Raw genomic sequence first — 20,707 nt, 5'->3', positions numbered from 1 at the left:
ATACTTTTAAGTTAGACTAGAAGAGAAACACGCTAATGTGACAATCAAAATCGTAAAAAACAACCTTATATTTAGCGTAGGTATAATGAAACACTCAATCGATTTCGAGGGCAGCTAAAGGTCCCTCCTCATCAGGAGAAAGAAATACATAGAAAGAAGAAAATAGGAATCACAGAAACACGTGGTGCTTATCAGCACTGCACGTGGTTATAACTAGATTTTTAATCAGAGTTAAAAGTAGGCGGCCAGTGCAACTCTAATTAAAAATCTAGTTATAACCACGTGCAGTGCTGATAAGCACCACGTGTTTCTGTGATTCCTATTTTCTTCTTTCTATGTATTTCTTTCTCCTGATGAGGAGGGACCTTTAGCTGCCCTCGAAATCGATTGAGTGTTTCATTATACCTACGCTAAATATAAGGTTGTTTTTTACGATTTTGATTACTTTTAAGTTATTATTTTTTCAGTCTTTTCTTAGTTCATCATATTAATCATATTAATGTTCAGTTTTCTTAACAAGATACAACTTTTTTTTTTGGAGGAGGGGTGGGTCTTTTTAACTTTATATATTACAATTAGCTTTCTGCACACTTAAGACACATAAAATTCAACAGAAAAATGACAAAAGTTTTAAAAGCAGCATATGTTTAGAACTCTCTATGCAGTGTTGTCATTAAATCTTTTTATATTCGCTATATTATTTCTTTAAAAATAATGCATAGCTATGACACTGGCTTCATAGCCTCCTTTTATTGAAAAAGGATTCGGAACAAAATGTGAAGCTTTTGATGCTAAAAATAATTTAATAATTAATCTTTTATCTGGTTCCATTTTACGTCAACCGCACTGAGGAAAGATGTTTTCTCTACCTTTTCGTCATAGAGCGCAACGTTTAGTTACTATCAAGTTCACAAAAATTCTTCAATCTTTCTTTCTGTTTATGATGATTTCTTTCAATTAATTTAAAATAAAATCGAATTTCGGTCGCATATATTTATAGTTAATTATTAATTTTAATAAAGGTATTACTTTTTGATAATTAAACACTGAATTATTTAAATTACTACTAAATATACATTTACTATTTCTTAAACCCTCATTTTCTTTAAGCAAAGCAATTATTTTCAGAACTAAATAATGATCTTACACTATGTGAAATGGCAAGACGTTTTCGAAGATCTGATGATTCCTGCAGCTGGAAAAGCTACCAAGTAGCACGGATGATTAAATGCATGAATATCGTAACCCACCATAGCACAAGATAAGGATGCAAAGTATTTAGAAAGACGCAATAAGACGTTTCTTGTATTAAATAAGCTCTGTAATAAACTGGCAACAATTCGTTCGCCTGGGGCCCCTCCCCTCCTTAGCAGCCGATGAAGATCTATAAATCCTTTTATCTGACGTCGTTTGGTTCGATGGCGATCGTAATATTTCTCCCGAATAGAAGCAATCTGCGATCAGTTTTATTTGCCGATGAACCATTCCGTTCTCCCTCTCTTGTCCTTAGACGATCCCCACTCGTGCGAAGATTCGATCTTTCCGCTGCTAACGGGTAGGTGGGTCGGAGCGGATGCTTTTCGGGTCGGTGGACTTTCGAAAATTGTTTGCTGGCAGATTTAAGAAACGCATTCGGATTCAGATGAAATATTGTAATATTCGGATGGATCACACGGCATGTGAATGTGAATTTTCATCTTTTAGGCAGATTCCCAAGTGAGCTTTGCTATCTGATCATTAAATAATCATAAAATCATTAAAATTAAGAGGAAAGGCAAATTTAGTTTCGCGTATATTTTTAAATAAAACTCTGTTGATTTTGAAGGACATCGGATACAGGCCTTCTTTCTCAAGAGTGAAACTAAAACGCGGATTTAAATTATTATGAGTTAAAGGGTTAAACTAAATTAACGTTAATATTTTATTTTACCCCATTTATCTTACTTACTCGTTAATAAATCAAAGTTAGTATTTAATGTTATGTCTTTTTATCTTACATATATGCTAACGGATCCATTGCAAACTGAAGTTAATACAGGGTGTTTATAAAGTCCCGGACCCATTTTGATGTTTAATTTGATGTTTAATAACTCATAAAATAATAGATTAAAATTAATAACATAAATGGTTAGATAGACTCAAAAAGTTTCCTGACCCTTGTCAATGAACTTCCACGTGTGCTCCCTTCGTCGCACGGAGAATATCAAGTCGGTATTCAATTTCACGCCAGGTACCGGCAAGCATAACGGCATCCACAGAGCCTATTGCGGTTGTAATTCTGACTTTTAGGTCATCAATGTTCGACACTCTCTTCCTGTAAACGTTGTCCTTTACAAATCCCCAAAGGAAAAAACCCAGCGGCGTTATATCAGGTGATCTGGGTGGCCAAGGAATTGGACTTCCTCGCCCAATCCATCTTCCTGTAAAATGGTCGTTCAAAGAACTACTAACGATGGTACCCCAATGAGGTGGTGCACCATCTTGTTGCAAAAAGACATGTGGCTGAAGCTCTGTTTAAGTATACGATTGATGAGACCGTCTTTTCTGTAAAAACGAAAGGCCCAATGACTCAGTTGTGCATTAGTCCACACCACACATTAACCTTTGGGAAATCCCTTTATGCCTCACGGTATTCATGGGAGTTTTCAGATCCCCACATGCGCACATTATGGCGATTAACAGTGCCAGAAAGATGAAAAAATGCTTCGTCGGAGAACATTATGCGCTTCAGAAATTCAGCATCATCAAAGGCCTTCCTCCTAGGCCTATCGTCCGGTTCCAAAATTTGAACAATTTGAACTTTGTATGCATGCAGTCTTAATTTTTTCTTAATAACTTTGTACACCGTCGAAATTGGCATATCCAATTCTCTTGCCGCTGATCTCAAAGATCTTCTAGGATTGTGCAAAAATGTCTCTCTGACACGCTCAACATCAAAATCACTTGTGCAGGGACGTCCGGAACGTTTTTATCTGCGATACTTCCAGTTTCTAGAAAATTCTTTTTCCACCGTAAGCTGCTGCTTTTGGATGGAGGATCTTTTTGGTAAATTCTTCTGCAATTTCTTTGTGTTTGCATTATGGATTTCTTTTCTATGAACCACCATAAAATCTGTGCTTTCTCTTGTGGTGTATGCATTCTTCTTAATATCCGGTCGAATAAAACATCACATACAAAAGTACTAGAACAAACACATCAAAAGTAAACATTACATTGCAATAGTTGCCAAAAACAAAAGAGAGTAAAATGCAATTAATAAGCAAACGATATTTTGAAAAATACAGATATTTAGACTGGAAAATGAAATTATCTGAAATTAACCAACCCGCAGACGATATTTACAAAAGTAAAGATATTCAAACCTAAGTTATTCCATCAATAAATGCCATAAGTTTGTTTACATCTTCATTATTTTATGAGTTATTAAACGTCAAAATGGCTCCAGGACTTTATAAACACCCTGTATTTTACCATTTTACATCTTACATATTTGAATATTTTATTTTATCTATTTTTATCCTGCACATTTGTTAATAAAGTTAATACTTAATTTTACTTCTTTTTATCGTATATTTGTTATTTTCCGTATATTTGTTAACGGACCTAATGGAAATTAAAGTTAATACTTTATCTCTTTTTATCTTACATATATTTAACGTACCTGTTCCAAATTAAAGTTGAAACTTTATTTTGCCTATTTTTATTTTATATAGGTTTTAAGGGACTAATGCGAATTAGGTGCTACTTTGGTAGACGGTTGCACGGATTTTTGGCGATTTACGTTGGCGCGATTTTTACAAACATCAGCCATCTTGAAAAACAATGTTTTTACGCATAGTAAAGTATTCGAAACTTAAAAAAAAAAAAATATCGTTAAAAGTAATTGATTAAATTTTTGTTGAAAATGTCGTTTTTTAAGATCGCAGGCAAGTGTAAATAAATACATCTAGTATGAGTATAAAATACTAAAGTAAGGTTATTATTACTTTCATATAGCAAAGAAGAGAATAAAAACATTGTGCCAACGTTTAATTAGATTAAAATATTACTGAAATTGAATATCGAATTAAAAACCATCATACCAACATTTAAAAGAATAAGAATATTATTAAATTCAAATACTTCAAAATACGTTATATAGAATATAATTAACATTAAAACATATGGACAATAATTATCTCAGAAATTTTTGAAAATAGTGTATTAATTATTTTTAACAAAAATTGAAGTATACAATTATAAAATTAAAGAAAAATATGTACTTACATTTTTTTTTTAGTCATTTAACATGTTGTTTATTGATAAGTACCACAAAAAAAATCGGAATCATAATTTAGATAACATCTTTGACGACATCTTTGAAGGAATTCGAAGATATGAATTAAATTTTAAAACGGCGCGGAAATGCACAAATTGTCAGTAACCAATCAGGGAGCTGATTACAGCTTGTTAATGCACAAATATTCTATAACCAATCAGAGAGCTTATTACATCACGCCTAGAATTAAAATTCTTTAAAAATTCATACATAATAAAATAATTTTTTAAAAAAAATGCAAAATTAAATTGTATTTTAATATTTAACAGCCATAAATAATGTTTAAAACATTAGATTAAATTTATACATATTAAAACCAATTACTTTTAAAGTAAGGTGCCGTCATTGATTATATCAACCACAACATAAAATTTCATAAAATATGATAAACAATAAAATTTTTATTTCAAATAAAAATGCAAAATTAAATTGATTTTTAATATTTAGAAGCCATACATAATATTTAAAACACGGAATTTATGCACAATAAAACATATTATTTTTTGAATAAAATGACAACAAAGTATCGGTTACCATAAATAACTTATCCAGCAATGGGTTTACCATAAGTTGTATTACTCGCCAAAAGAAAATCGCCAAAATCCGTGCAACCGTCTACCAAAGTAGCACCGCGAAATTAAAGTTAGCATTTTATTTCACCTCTTTTTATCTTATATATTTGAGTAATTTTATCACTTTTTTAGCTTACGCGTTTGACTATTTTATTTTAATTCTTCATGTCTCTTAAATATTTGGCTATTTTATTTTAATTCTTCATATCTCTTGCATATTTGACTATTTTATTTTAATTCCTCATATTTTTTACATATTTGACTATTTTATTTTAATTCTTCATATCTCTTACATATTTGACTGTTTTATTTTAATTCTTCATATCTCTTACATATTTGACTATTTTATTTTACCTTTTTTATCTTACATATCTGTGAATGGATATTGCAAATTAATATTAATTTACTTCTTTTTATATAGCTGTTAAAAGACTATCTCAAATTAAAGCCAGCGTTTTACCTCTTTTTATTTTACCATGCCTTGCTATATTATTTTACTTCTTTTTATATCACATAATTCAGTATTTTATTATACCTTTTTTTATTTGAAATATTTGACTGTATTATTTTACCTCTTTTTATAATATAGAACTGAATATTTTATCTTACTTCTTTTTATCATGCATCTTTGAGTTTTTAATGTTACTTCTTTTTATCTTAATTGTTCGTATATTTTATTTGAACGCTTTTTATCTTACATATTTTAGTATTTTGTTTATCTTACATAGAGTACCTGAGTTTATGCCATCTCAGGCCACTTCTGTTTGGTAAATTAAATTCAAGAATCACAATTTCTTCAGCAACGTACACCACCACAAATGCGCGGCATGCAAAACGGCGATATCGAGCAGGGTCTGAAGATGATAGAGATTACCTGGTATCCGTCATACGTCCAAGATCCGAACTTCATGAAGCAGTCCTGCTTGTCGAAAGGAAAGTACTGCACGTCGATCTGACACGAGCTCTTGTAAATGGCGGGAGGGTTCCAGACCACTTTGCCGTCGTTGTGAATGATGGCCTTAGTCATGATGGTTACTTCGTAATTTCCGTCAGCACTGCACAAAGAAAACTCGTTAGCAAAAAGACAGGGATTTCAAATATTTTGATAACCACAGATTAACACTAGTAAGTGAAGAAATATAGCTAATGTAAAAAAAAGTTTCGGGTCATTTAAATGAATACAAGTTCGACAAATAAAGGTAACAAAAGATCATCAAGATTCTTCTGCTTCTTCAAATATAAAATTTCTAGACACCGCCAAGATTTTCCTTGCCATTCAAATACAAGTTCACTCTTCAAATATACTATAAAGGTAATTTCAAGACTTCGTCAAAATATTCTTCAAGGTCCTTTCTGGTCGTCCCGACACCGCAAAAGTAACAATATTAAAATCTCACAAAACGTTTTCAAGGCGTTTTAAAATACCAGTCCGCGGCCACAAAAGTTAGAATATCGATTTTCTGGTCATTCAGACACAAGTTATACAAAAAAAAAAAAAAAAAAAAAAAAAAAAAAAGTAAAATTTCAAGATCTGGTCAAAAGGTTCGTCAAGAGTTTTCTGATCATTTAAATACGAGTCCCACATCGGAAAGGTAACAATTTTTGGACCTTGTCCAAAATGTCATCAACATTTTATGGTGATTCAGATGCAAAGGGACATCAAATCAAGAAAGGTAACAGTTTCTAGGCCTCATGAGAAAGGTCGTTACGATTCTCACCCTATATATGCTGATAGGTTTGTGGATATTGCCAAAAGGATTTCTAAGATGAAATGCAGAAAGACAACCGATGCAAGTTTTTTATCTTTAAATAATGGTCGGAATAGTATAAGTTCTTAACTTTGCCGAAGAAACCGTCAAAGTGATGAACTGATGTGACGGGAAGTTATCACTTGTTACTGAAGGGATGATTTCCATTCACTACAATGTTTGAAATTTTGGTGTGTCGACGTTTGAATTACCCTACATAAAAAGTGGATTAACAAAGGTTCTTGACTTTAACGAGCTGACGCACATTCTGGACATTTAGAAAACAGGTTAACATGCAATAAACTGACGCCCTGTCTGAGTTTTTGCAAAAGTGTAACTTGGTTAAAATGCAATGAGCCGACGCATTTTGGCTCTTCAGCTAACGGATCACAAGTGAAAATATAATAAGTTGACGCACTTTCTGGACTCCTGTAAGGCTTACAAAATTAAAATGCAATAAACGGCGGACGCACTTTCTGGACATTAACAAACTGGTCAATAAGTTAAAATGTAGTGAAGAGGCACTTTGTGGACTCCAATAAATAGGTTTACTAAGTTAAAACGCAATGCATTGGCATACTTTTTAGACTTGAGCAAACGGGTCACTGAGTTAAAATACTATGAGTAGCACATTTTTTGTACTTTAGCTAACGGGCGACTAAGTGAAAAATCCAATGAACTGACGAACTGGCGGGACTCCAGTAAACGGCTAACTAAATTAAAATGCAGTGAGTCGACGCACTTGCTGGATTCCAGTAAATAGATCATTAAGTTAAAATGCAATAACTTGACGCACTTTCTGGACTTAAGCAAACGAGTCCCTAAATTAAGATGCAATGAACGTATGGAAAGTTTTCGGGCTTTGAGAAGGATTGAAAATGTTAAAAATAAATAGGAGTTTTTCTGGACCCTGTTAAATTTGTGACTAAAAGATACAAAAAAGACAAAGACTGCTACAGTTTCACTTCCCGGCATGCTATGGCTGGTATTTTTGTCAGATAAGCAAATATAAAACTCACTTGTTGTAGAGTACGATGTCCGGGAGCCAGATTTGTTCTGCTGGGACATATAGCTGTCGCACACCCCCGTACTCGTCCGGATCCCATTTCAGCTTGTGGTCGGACCACTCCTGGAAAAGAGAAGGTCAACGGAAGGTCATCTGTGGTGCATTACGCTAGATTAACCGTTGACATGGGTTAGCTGTATATTAACTGTGATTTCGGTTTAACTGTTTATTGTGATTTGTGTTAACCAGTAATTAAACGTGATTTGCCGTTAACCTTGGTTATATAATAAGCGTTGTTTAACCGTGATTTTGGTTAATCGTTTGTAGAGTTGCGCGCCTCCAACCTGCACGCAACCAAGAGGTGACTGTTGAAACTGGAAAATAGACAGAGTCTCGCTAAGGGTTTAAGTCCCTTTTTATTCAACTTAAGAAATTACAATTGCGTGTTCTTGACGCTCAAAAACTACGCCGACCCGCCGGTAAAATAAAAATAAGAACCTGAAAAGAAATAATAATAAGACTCTAACTACGAGGCTCTCTAAAAGTAAGTAACTTCACTGCGTTTTACAATACCGCTGCTAATTCAGCAAACTTTGAATATCACGTTGAACGATTAACAATTCTCCGAGGCAAGCACACAGGCCGAAACGCGGGGTTCTTCAATTTCTGGCTAACTACCTCCGCGCTCGTGAAGTACGAACAACACATCTCGAACTCGTTTCCTTTCTATTTAACTCAGAATACTTCCGCTGATAATTTGAATCCTTGCGCGTTCTACTAAAATTTACATACTCTGGCATTGGCAGTTCCAGGGGAAAGTAAGGCTTGACAGGAAAGATAGTTTAAACTTAAAATAAATGTTAGTTAAAATAAATATAAACCCTACATTTGCCTCTGCCAGAATTTGGAAAACTTGGAAGCAGGTCCTACAAACGACCTGTTGTAAAGTTTCTATAATTCTGAACTAACTCTCAAGAGCTCGTTTACACAAAAAAATCTTATGTAACAAAATGTATACTAAATTTCTGTCGATACTTATATAAATCTCTCTTCTTACAGCAACTTTTCCTGGACTTCATCAATCAATCTTGTTCTTTTCCTTCCAGCATCTGGAAGGAATAAGTATCAGTATCTTTCTATATACATTATAATTTACACTTTCTTGACACTGAATAAATTTTTGTTTTTAACGATTCGTTTTCCTTAGTTACTGCTTACTTCACATTCATTCAATTATTCAAACATTAATTTAACTTTACCCTGGCTCTCCACCATGTATGGTGTCAAACGGGAATATTCGTGTTTTAGTCTTACAACACTTTCCCTAACCACCATGATTTGTTAGAATTCAACGACCAAATAGACACACCTTACTCGACATTCTACAACTCGATGAGCTACTTTAACATTCTTAAAAATTCAAGTGTAGGTGGAGAACCCTACAAAACGCATTCATTCTAACTTCCCCCTCATTCATCTTTAGACATGCAGGCTTTCGCTCTAAAGCATGATTTTATCTACAGTTTAATACTTAAATTCGAATTCATTGCTTTTAAGCATTTACTTTTAGCATCTAAAATTTTATGCTTCTAGAATAAATTCTACTTTTACATAACTTTCAAGTATTTACGTATATTTACAAAATTCTAATCCATATGATTTTTACAATGTACCATAAAATGAATAAGAGAAAATAAATTTTTACTTTACTCATTCTTCGCCAAGCTGGCGGCAGTGAAACCAAAGTTTTTATTAATACAAGAATACGAAGTTATTTTTATCTTCGGCCAAATTTTGGCTTTAACATAACAGAATTAGTCTTTCGACCAACAGAAAATGCTTTTTCTTAGATTTTATACTTAAAGAAAATAATACTTTTGCCTTAGCTAAATAAAGTAAAACAAAACTAAGTCTCAACCGAGACATATTGACTTTCGTCAAAACATAGAACTTTGTACTTATGCATAACATTTCGGAACAAAAGAAAAAAAAAATATAGAGAATTTAACTTATCTTTGAGTTTTCGATGATTGAAACTCCGTCATTCTTTTCTGGCAAAATTGTTCCCACGTTATAGGTTTCATGGACGTCAATCTTCTCCTTAGTGACCTCCGAGTGTCGTCCACATTAGTTTTTCTTTTGCGTCCTCTGCATGCTGGCCTCTTGGCGGAGTAATCGTCGGGTTGTTGTCGTTTTCGTTTTTCCATTGGACGGCTGGTCTTGACGTCCTCCGGTCTGGAGTCCTTCTTGAATTTCTTCTGTTGTTGCTGGTATTTTCGTTCCTCCTGCTGTCTTTTCAGTTTCCGGAACGGCGGCCTTGTTTGCACTTGACTCTCTGGCCCTGGGAGCGTTCTCCTTGATGTATAATTTCTACTTCGATACGTTGTAGGTGGTGTTTTCCTCTTTACCAATGTTGCTTTACGCGGTGGCTTTGCATTCTTGTTTTTCTTAAATGCTGGAGTTTCAAAAGTTTTCATTTTTTCTTTTTGGTACCGTCGTTTGGGTTGTAGAAGGGCTAGGTCTCTCTTCAGTTCTCTGCTTCTTGGGTGGTGGAACGGTTGTCGTTATTTCTGGACCTTCTACTTCGTTTAGGCTTGAGTCCTGCAAGAAACTTTTAAGGATTTCAAAATCATTTGGATTAAAGTATTTTTTCATCTGGTCGGGACTTGCTTTACTGATCTCCCCTCTCTCGTTCTTAAGGTACAATACGACTCCTTTGATTTCCTGAATTACATAGGGGCCTTCAAATTTTGGAGCTAACTTTGCAGTAAAATTGTCTGGGGCACTTGATAAAGAAAATTTCCGCTTCAATACTTTATCCCCAACTTTAAAATCTGCTTCACTTCGTTTTCTATCGTAATACACTTTTTGCTTATTTCTTGCCGTATCCGAGCTTTTAAGCGCCTGATCAATAAGTTTTTGCACATCTTTCTGTTTAAACTCTTGCTCTCTTTGTTGCACAAAGAATAATTTATCTAAGGCGTAATTAACTTTCGGCCTAAAAATAATTCTGCTGGGGTTTTCCCGTAGTATCGTGATTTGCCGTTCTTAAAGCATAAGCTAATTCATTTATGTAGCCATCCCAGCGCTTGTGATGTGTGCTAACGTAACTGCGAATTATTTTTACGATGTTTTTATTCACTCTTTCTGCTATGTTTGCCTGTGGTCTATACGGAACCATTTTGATATGGCGTATGCCAAGTCCAGTGCATATGTTTTCAAATATTTGACTAATGAATTGTTTTCCGTTATCGCTAATGACTTTTATCGGTGCACCGTATTTTAAAATGTATCTGTGTAAGAATGCATCTGCGACTGTTTTGGCTGACGCGCGTTTAAGTGGAACAATTTCTGTCCATTTTGAAAAATGTTCTACTATTACTAAAAGAAAACGATTTTTATTTAACTCGCTCTGGGGGAAGCGACCAAGAAGATCTATGCCTAACATTTCATTCGGAAATGTAGCGCGAATGCTATTTAAGTACCCGGCCGGGCTGTAATTAATATCATTTATTAACTGACATTGATTGCTGGACCTGACATACGCAGTTACTATTTTGTATAATTGCGGGAAATATACCGCCTCGCGTACCCTTTCTAAAGTCTTTCTGACCCCTATATGACCCGCTGTTTTCGCGTCGTGTAATTCCTTCAAAATGCTTAATCGAAGCGAGGCTGGGATGACTGGTTTGTACTCGAGATTTTCGTTTGTTGTTTTCGTATAAAATAATAAATTATCTATTATTTCATAGTTTTCTGCTCTATTTCTTATCGCATCGATATCTGTATGCTCAAAGCTTTAGGGGTCTTTCAAATATGCATAGATATTTCCAAATTCAGGATCAGCTTTCAGTTCAGTGATAATCGTATCTCTAGAATCTAAAATTTTTGAAGTCAACACAGCGCATTTAAGTTCATTTCCTTCATCGTCCAGTTTTATACGAGAAAGTGCGTCAGCTACATTGTTTTCCTTACCCGGTTTATATTTTATTCTGATATTATATTCTTGGAGTTTTAAAGCCCGTCTTATTAACCTGGGCGTTAGGTTTTTCCCCGAGTAAAGTCTAGCAACAGCCGCATGATCCGAAAAGACTGTTACTGGCGCTTTGCCGAAATAAACTCGAAATTTGTGTACAGCCGTTAATACGGCTAATGTTTCTCTCTCTGTAGCTGTATAATTCCTTTGCGTCTGATTCAACGTTTTACTAAAAAATGCCAGAGGATGGCTATTTTGCATAAGAACCGCACCCACCGCATAGTCTGACGCATCTGCTGCAATTTCCAGGTTTTCGTCCCCCTCCGGGAATTTCAAGACAGGGGCATTGATGAGCGCTTCTTTTAATCTTTCAAATGCTGTATTTGCTTCCGCTGTCCACGTAAATTTACTTTCTTTTAATTACTAAGTGTGTTCAACAATATTAGCGAAATCTTTTATGAAAGACCGATAGTAAGAACATAACTCAAGGAAAGAAGAAAGTTTCTTGGCGGTGTTGGGTGGTGGAAAATTCTTGATTGCTTTTATTTTTGAATCTTGCGTTTCTATACCCTTTTGCGAAATTTTATAACGGAGATATTTAAGTTCTTTAGTTGGGAACTTGCATTTTGAGGCGTTAATTGTAAGACCGGCCTCTTTTAATAATTTAAAATCTTCTTCTAGATCTTTAATGTGATGTTCCAACGTACTACTCGTTATAATTATATCATCTAGATAGATTAAAGTCGATTTTCCTAGGACAGGCTTTAGAACAATGTCCATAGCTCTCTGGAATGTTGATGGTGCCCCACACAACCCAAAGGGCATGCGTAAAAATGCACATAAGTGCCCGATTTTGTTATAAACGCGGTTTTATGTATGTCTTCGGGTCTCATAGCTATTTGATAGTAGCCAGACGTTAAGTCCAAAGTAGACATGTATCTTGTAGATTTGATCTTTCTAATAATTTCCTCTATAACCGGCAAAGGGTAAACTGGGAATTTAGTAATACTATTTAGTTTTCTGTAATCTATAGCAAACCTCCAAGCCCTTGTATCCGAAGGAGGAAACTCGTTCTTTTTCCTACATAGTACGACTGGACTCGCGTACTCACTATTTATGGGCGTTATTATTTTATTCTTTAACATCTCCTGAATATGTTCTTCGATGATTACGTCTTTTTGTTTGTCATAACGATATGGTTTGGTCCTACAAGGTTTTTCGGCAGTTAATTGTATCTGATGCGTAACTATTTGACAACTACCAGGCTTTTCTGAAAACAAGTTAGAAAAAGTACTCACCACTTACTGGATGGCTTGACTTTCATGGTCATTCAAATGGCTAAGGTCCACTTGCGGTTGTTCCACAGGTTCCACCACCCTCTGGTCCATCTCCAGCACTACGGAACTGTCTTGAAAATTCAATTTGGCTCTCGCGGACTTAAAAACTCCATACATAAAATAAGAGGATTTTGCAGAATCTTCACTACAAAAATTAATACTTTGAGGCTTTCCTCTTTTACCTGTATGTTTAGTGATAATTTCCCGATACAGTGACAGGTTTTTCCTTGCGCTGCTATAATTTCCGTATTTTTGGTTTTAAATAATCGTAACCTATAAAAATTCTTTTTGAAGAATGTTTCACTCATAAAATTCCCTTCTGCTCCTGTATCGATGAGGGCTTCTACTGGTACATCGCCAACCGGGACTTGTATAATTGGTAGATGTGAGTTCTTTACAATGGCCGTATTTAAATGTCTTTTTGAGGGTTTTTTTAAAACTTCCGGGGTCTGGACCCTCGGTTTCACAGGCCCCTCTACTCGTTTAAAGCTCTCCTTTCAAGTTCTTCCTTCTGGGTACGCGGATGTTTGTTTTCGAATTTTCTTTTTGGGCCTTGATCTTCGAGGTTCGATGAATTAGCTTGATAGCTCTTTCACCCATAAGAGCGGTTTGCATTTCTGGTTTGCTCATTTGAAGATTTCCTTCGGGTACTTTGAGAATACGATGCCCCTCTAGCTTTTTCCGCTATTCTGCGATTTTGAAATTTCACCGCCAATACGAAGAGCTCCTGCAATGTGCTTGGGTTTCTAATTTCGAAGTAGTCTTGAACAGCAGGTAACAATCTTGGTAAGATTATTTCAATAATCTCCGCGCCGGGTTTCTTCCCATACAGCATATCCGTCAGCTTAATTTTTCGTAGAATAAAGTCCGTCAACTCTTCTATATCCCGTTGATAGAAACTATATAGTTCGGCTTCCAGCCTTGCTCGATCTTTCACTATGGGGAAGGCCTTTACTAACGATTTTTTGAAATTTTCAAATGTATATGTCTGGCTTCCAAATTCCCCTAATAAAAATTTGCCTATATTCTTCCACCATAGCGCTGCCTGTCCTCTTAGTGCAGATGTGGCGATGGCAACTTTTTGTCTTTCAGGCACAGGGTAGAGCTGAAAGTGATTTTCTAGGCCTTCTAGAAATATCGCCACCGAATTTTTTCCGTCGAAATTGACGTTTGGCTTGATTGACGCTCTCAAAGTCTGGACCAGGTATCCAAATCCTTCCAATTAGCTTGCCATTTCTTGGTGTTGTCCCGCGGCTTCCATCCGATTTTCGGCCATTTCAATTCGATAAGTGTTCGGGCGCCAATGTAGAGTTGCGCGCCTCCAACCTGCACGCAACCAAGAGTTGACTGTTGAAACTGGAAAATAGACAGAGTCTTGCTAAGGGTTTAAGTCCCTTTTTATTCAACTTAAGAAATTAGAATTGCGTGCTCTTGACGCTTACAAACTACGCCGACCCGGCGGTAAAATAAAAATAAGAACCTGAAAAGAAATAATAACAAGACTCTAACTACGAGGCTCTCTAAAAGTGACTTCACCGCGTTTTACAATACCGCTGCTAATTCAGCAAACTTTGAATATCACGTTGAACGATTAACAATTCTCCGAGGCAAGCACACAGGCCGAAACGCGGGGTTCTTCAATTTCTGGCTAACTACTTCCGCGCTCGTTAAGTACGAATAGAACATCTCGAACTCGTTTCCTTTCTATTTAACTCAGAATACTTCCGCTGATAATTTGAATCCTTGCGCGTTCTACTAAAATTTACATACTCTGGCATTGGCAGTTCCAGGGGAAAGTAAGGCTTGACAGGAAAGATAGTTTAAACTTAAAATAAATGTTAGTTAAAATAAATATAAACCCTACACGTTAATTAACTTTGATTTTGGACTAAATGTGCATGTGGGTTATTAACTGTGATTTTAGGTTAACCTTTAATTGTAATTTGGGTTAACCGTTAATTAACCGTAATTTGATGCTAACAGTAGTTATATAATAAGCGATATTTAACCGCAATTTTGGTTAACCATGGATATCGGTTAACGGTTAATTAACTTTTACTTCGGACTAACCGATCTTATGGGTTAACCGTTAATTAACCTTTATTTTGAGTTAAACATGCATGTGGGTTTACTGCATATAAACTAGGATTTCAGTTTAACTTTTAATTGGGAGCTGGGTTAACTGCAGTTATTTACTAAATGTTAATTTCCTGTGATTTTGGTTAACCGTGGATCAACGATTAATTAACCTTGAATTTGGTCTAACCGTGGACATAGGCTGTTTATTAATCAACTTTGATTTTGTTTTAACCGCGGACATGGGCTAATCATTAATTAATTTTGATTTTAGACATAGGTTAACAATGATTTGGGATTAATCATGATTTTAGATTACATGTGGACAGGTTAACCCTGATTTTGGATTGAACGTGAACTGACTGTATATTAACTGTGATTTTGGATTACACGTGAACGTAGATTAACAGTTAATTAATTGTGATTTCGGATTATTTTTTAAATAACTTTGATTTCAACTTAACCGTTAATTAACCGTAATTTGCGTTAACCGTTAATTAACCGTAATTTGCGTTAACCGTTAATTAACCGTAATTTGCGTTAACCGTTAATTAACAGTGATTTGGAGTTAATCGTGGTTGCGGTTTAACTATTAAGTAACAGTGATCTGGACTGCCCATGGATGCGGGTTAATCTTTTACGGGTCCCGAATTCGTAGCCTATTCTCTATCAAGTGCGAAACCGTATAGATGCAAGCCTGCCACACAGATGTAGACTTGAAGAAATTCTTTCTATCGCGCACCTGCAGATAAATGCATATTATTAAATTTATCAGAACTAACCTCTTGCATGTTTGGAAGAATATTCGTAGATTACTAAAATGGATAGTAGTCGACTTCCGATAAAGATGGCCGGATCATAATAAAGTTCAGTTAAAAACTTGGAAAAAGCTACTTCCGCACTTCAAAGTGCCGAACCTTTAAGATGGTTTCTATCTTGGTGAAATCTCCATTAGAAATGTCTCGGCACCTTTATGCAAGTGGGTCACTGTTTGCCAAGGGTGTACTGAGACAAATGGACCGTCTTATAAAGCAGGCGCCATTTATAAAGTTCAGTTATAATTTGGAGAATGCAGTTTGGTCGCGATGCTGGTACTTTTAATATCAGAGGGTCTTAATCCTGTCAGAAACTTTCCGGTACCATAACGAAGTTCAATTTAAAACCTGGAAAAAGCCTCTTTCATTTTCAAATCTAACGATGAAATTGATTTATGTACTAGCATTATATTGGTAACAGTAGTTTTATGCCTGTAATACTAGCTTTATATTGGTACTTTATATGAGTAACACTAGCTTTATATCGAAAATAATAATCTTATACTATAGGCTTATTATTTGAAACTAACCAGTAATTATGATTTAGTGATTAACCAGTAATCACTATCCCTTTTCATTTTCGCTTCTTTATTATAATGTAAATTGAGTTAACTAGTATTTAAGTTAAGGTTTTTAAATTGTAAGACAGAGCGTGTTTCTGCTCCTTGTGGCAACGTTGCGTAGTTCCTGCCAGATCTCATAAATTTGTAATAATTTGGCTTCGCTGTCGATTTTCGAATTTTTACGCCGGTCAGAGTTTTGAGCCAAATTAGATTAAAATTTAATTGTGTAGCCTTTGGCTATTAGCCTACGTTTTAAATTTTAAATTGGACTATTATTTTAGTTGCGTCGCCGTACATTGTGGTTGACTTTGCATCAGCACGAGAAAGTGCATTTATATTATAATGCTACTCTCATATCGGAAATACAAATTTCATATTGGTACCAGTAGCTTTATATCGGTAATACTAGCTTTGTAACATAATGCTAGCCTAGTAATACTGGTTTTATATACTAATTTTGTATCGGTAATACTAGCTTTATATCGCAGTGGTAGCCTTATATCAGTAATACTGGTTTTATGTACTAGCTTTATAACGGTAATAGTAGTAGTTTTATATCAGTAGTACTAGCTTTGTATAAGTAACACTAACTTTATATAATAATGCTAGCTTTATATTATTAATGTTAGGTTTATATCGGTAATATTACCTTTACATGATAATGTTAGCCTCACATCGTTAATACTAAATTTATATCGATATCACTAGCTTAATATACTAGCTTTATATCGCCAGTAATAGTTTATGTCCGTAATACTTGCTTTGCGTCACTCCTACTAACTTTGTATCGTAATGCTGGACTTGTATTGGTAAGGTTAGCTTTATATAGTAGCTTTGCTTTCGTAATGCTAGCCTTATATCAGTAAGAATAACTCGATTCCGTTAACACTAGATTCCAGACTGGCTATACATCGGTAATTGTAGTTTTGTATCTGTAGTATTAGCTTTATATCGGTACTTTACATCGGTAATATCAAATTTATATCGTAATGCTAGTATATCTGTAATGCTAGATTTTATCTGTAATAATAGATATATATCCATTTGGTTTATTTCATTATGGTAAAACACTCCAGGGCTTGCCTAAGGGCAGGGATGCCTTCGTAGAGGACTATCTATGGGAAACTGGCTGTTATACAAGTTACACATGGGGAAAAACACGAAAATGCATATTCAGCCAGCCCGTCCGCCGGAGTTCGAGCGGTACAGAACCACCAGTGTTTAACAACTTTAAATCTTGTCCGCTGGTGGGCGAAATTTATATCGGTAATTCTAACTTCAAATCGTAATGTTAGCTTTATATCATAATGATAGCCTTATATTGGGTAACACTATCTTTATATACCGGTTTATTGTTAATAGTAGTTTTATACCGATAGTTCTAGATTTTTATCATAATGCTTTATATAGGGAATAAATACTATCTGTGGATAATAATGATATCCTTATATCGGTAATATTAGCTTTATATAATATTATATGAATTGTACTTAATTATTATATAATAATCTGGTGTTACTTTAATTGTTAAGTCTCTATACAACTTCAACAATTCCTAAACACTCTATCGATATGTTCTTACCTTTTCCATTATAATAACATACACTTAATAATGTAGTAATCTTGTATGCACAATATGCGCAAGTGAATGTGTTGTACTCAGGTGTTTTGAAAACATTCACCGAATAATAACATCAGACGTCGAGGGGAAAGAATAATCCTTCAAAAATAGCCATTCGAAGCAGCAACTGAGTTTAATCCTCTTAACGTATGTTAGTTAATTAGGTACTACTTTGGTAGACGGTTGCACGGATTTTTGGTGATTTACATTGGCGCAATTGTTGGCGCTGTTTTTACAGTCGTCAGCCATCTTGAGAAATGCTGTTTTTACGTATTTCAAGCATAGTAAAGTATTCGAAACTTTAAACAAATAAATATCGTTAAAAATAATGCATTATTTTTTTTGTTGAAAATGTTTTTTTTTTTTTTTTTTTTTTTTTTTTTTTTTTTTTTTTTTTTAAGATGGCTGGCAAATGTAAATAAATACATTTACTAAGAGTATAAAATTCTAAAGTAAGGTTAAATTATTACTTTCATATAATAGAATAAAAACACCGCTATAAAAACATTGCGCCAACATTTAATTGGATTAAAATATTACTTAATTGAATATCGAATTAAAAACATTATACCAACGTTTAAAAGAATTAAAATATTAGTTAAATTCAAATACTTTAAAACTAGTTTTATAGGATATAATTATTTAACATTAAAACATATGTTGCAATAAATATCTCAGGAATTTTTGAAAACAATGTATTAATTTTTTAATAAAAATTGGAGTATAACAATTATAAAGCAAAATAAAAATATGTACTTACATTTCTTTAAAGTATTTTACCTGTCGTATTTTGATAAGTACTACAAAAAAAATTTTCACATCCACATCTCTCGCACTTCATTGAAGAAGCAATTAGCAAGGTTTCCTCCAAAAATTTAAAATAAATTTCCTCTGATACTTTGTTATAATTTATAAATAAATCTTTGTTTAGGAAAGACAGGTTGGCCAAAATAAGGTCTCAAAGGGCAATTTTTTTATTCCGAAACCAATAATTCTTGGTAATTACCAATAACAACATTAATCTTCGAAACGGACATATCCATTCGTTTTGAAATCTGAGGAATTCGAACAGATGAATAATAAAAGTTTAAAATGGCACGGTAATGCACAAATATTCAGTAACCAATCAGGGAGCTGATTACATCACGCATAGAATTAAAATTATTTAAATAATAATTCATAATAAATCATTTTATAAGAAATGCAAAATTAAATTGTATTTTAATATTTAACAGCCATAAATAATGTTTAAAACTTTAGATTAAATTTATAGATATTAAAACCAATTACTTTTAAAATATTGTGACGTCATTCATTACATCATTCACAACATAAAATTCCATAAAATATCATAAACAATAAAATTTTTATTTCAAATAAAAATGCAAAATTGAATTGATTTTTAATATTTAGAAGTCATAAATAATATTTAAAACACTGAATTTATGCATAATAAAACGCATTATTTTTTAAATAAAATGACAACAAAGTATCGGTTACCATAAATAACTTTTCCAGCAATGGGTTTACCATAACTCGTATCGCTAGCCAAAAAAAAAAAAAAAAAAAAAAAATCGTTAAAATCCGTGCAACCGTCTACCAAAGTAGCACCGTTAATTATAAATCACGTTAATACTACTTAATTAGGCACAATATTAGCAGTTTATACACTATTAATAATTATGCGAGTCATAATAGATTATGATAGAATATTTTGTTTTCTAAATTTTGATGTTAATATGTCTAGTAATAATTTCACTAGCTTAAATTCATATAGTGTTAATTATACATATATATTAATTAAATACTCTGTAGGGTTTATATTTATTTTAACTAACATTTATTTTAAGTTTAAACTATCTTTCCTGTCAAGCCTTACTTTCCCCTGGAATTGCCAATGCCAGAGTATGTAAATTTTAGTAGAACGCGCAAAGTATTCAAAATAGTCAGCGGAAGTATTCTGAGTTAAATAAAAGGGAAACGAGTTCGAAAGTGTGCTTTCTTGCTTCACGAGCGTGGAGGTGGTTAGGTAGAAATTGAAGAAGCACGCGTTTCGGCCTGTGTGCTTGCCTCGGTAGATAGTTAAATCTTTCAACGTAATATTCAGAAGTTTGCTGAATTATCAGCGGTATCTTAGAACGCGGTTAGGTTAGTTACGTTTAGAGAGCCTCGTAGGTAGTCACTTGTTATTATTCATTTTTAGTTTCTTATTTTTATTTTACCGCCAGGTCGGCGTAGTTTGTGAGCGTCAAGAGCACGCATCTGTAATTTCTAAAGTGAATAAAAAGGGATTTAAACCCTTCTCAAGACTTTGTATACTTTCCAGTTCATAGCAGTCACCACTATTGTTGCGTGCAGGTTGGAAGCGCGCAACATTACAACTCTATTAGTAATTTATACGCTAATAATTACGATTCTAACTTTAGTAAGTTATACATTACTTATAACAATTTATACACTATCTAAAATAGTTATAATAATTTATAAATAAATCTTTGATTAGGAAAGACAGGTTGGCCAAAATAAGGTCTCAAAGGGCAACTTTATAAAGTTAAATTAGGTTAACGGTTAAATTTTAATCTAAAATATTAAGCTAATATTATTTAATTTATACACTAGTAATAATTAGTTTAATATTAGAAAAAGTAAGTATAAGCAATTAATATAATATATAT

The 20,707-nt window shown here is 33.9% G+C and overlaps 1 protein-coding gene across 1 annotated transcript in view; it reads right to left on the bottom strand.

The window, feature by feature from the left end:
• LOC118187644 (acetylcholine receptor subunit alpha-like 1) overlaps positions 1-20,707 on the bottom strand; it is a 181,874-nt gene that overhangs the window by 65,732 nt on the left and 95,435 nt on the right. The window contains exons 3-4 of the mRNA XM_085820152.1: positions 7,658-7,767; positions 5,765-5,945 (exon numbers count right to left, since the gene is read on the bottom strand). Coding sequence (XP_085676278.1) covers positions 5,765-5,945; positions 7,658-7,767 — 291 coding nt within the window. The remainder of the gene's footprint in view (positions 1-5,764; positions 5,946-7,657; positions 7,768-20,707) is intronic.

Source organism: Stegodyphus dumicola, chromosome 1 (genome assembly GCF_044657685.1).
Source record: "Stegodyphus dumicola isolate Sdum_Otavi_A_Nest chromosome 1, ASM4465768v1".
Classification (NCBI taxonomy): domain Eukaryota; kingdom Metazoa; phylum Arthropoda; class Arachnida; order Araneae; family Eresidae; genus Stegodyphus; species Stegodyphus dumicola.
This window is presented reverse-complemented; position numbering and strand designations above follow the sequence as displayed.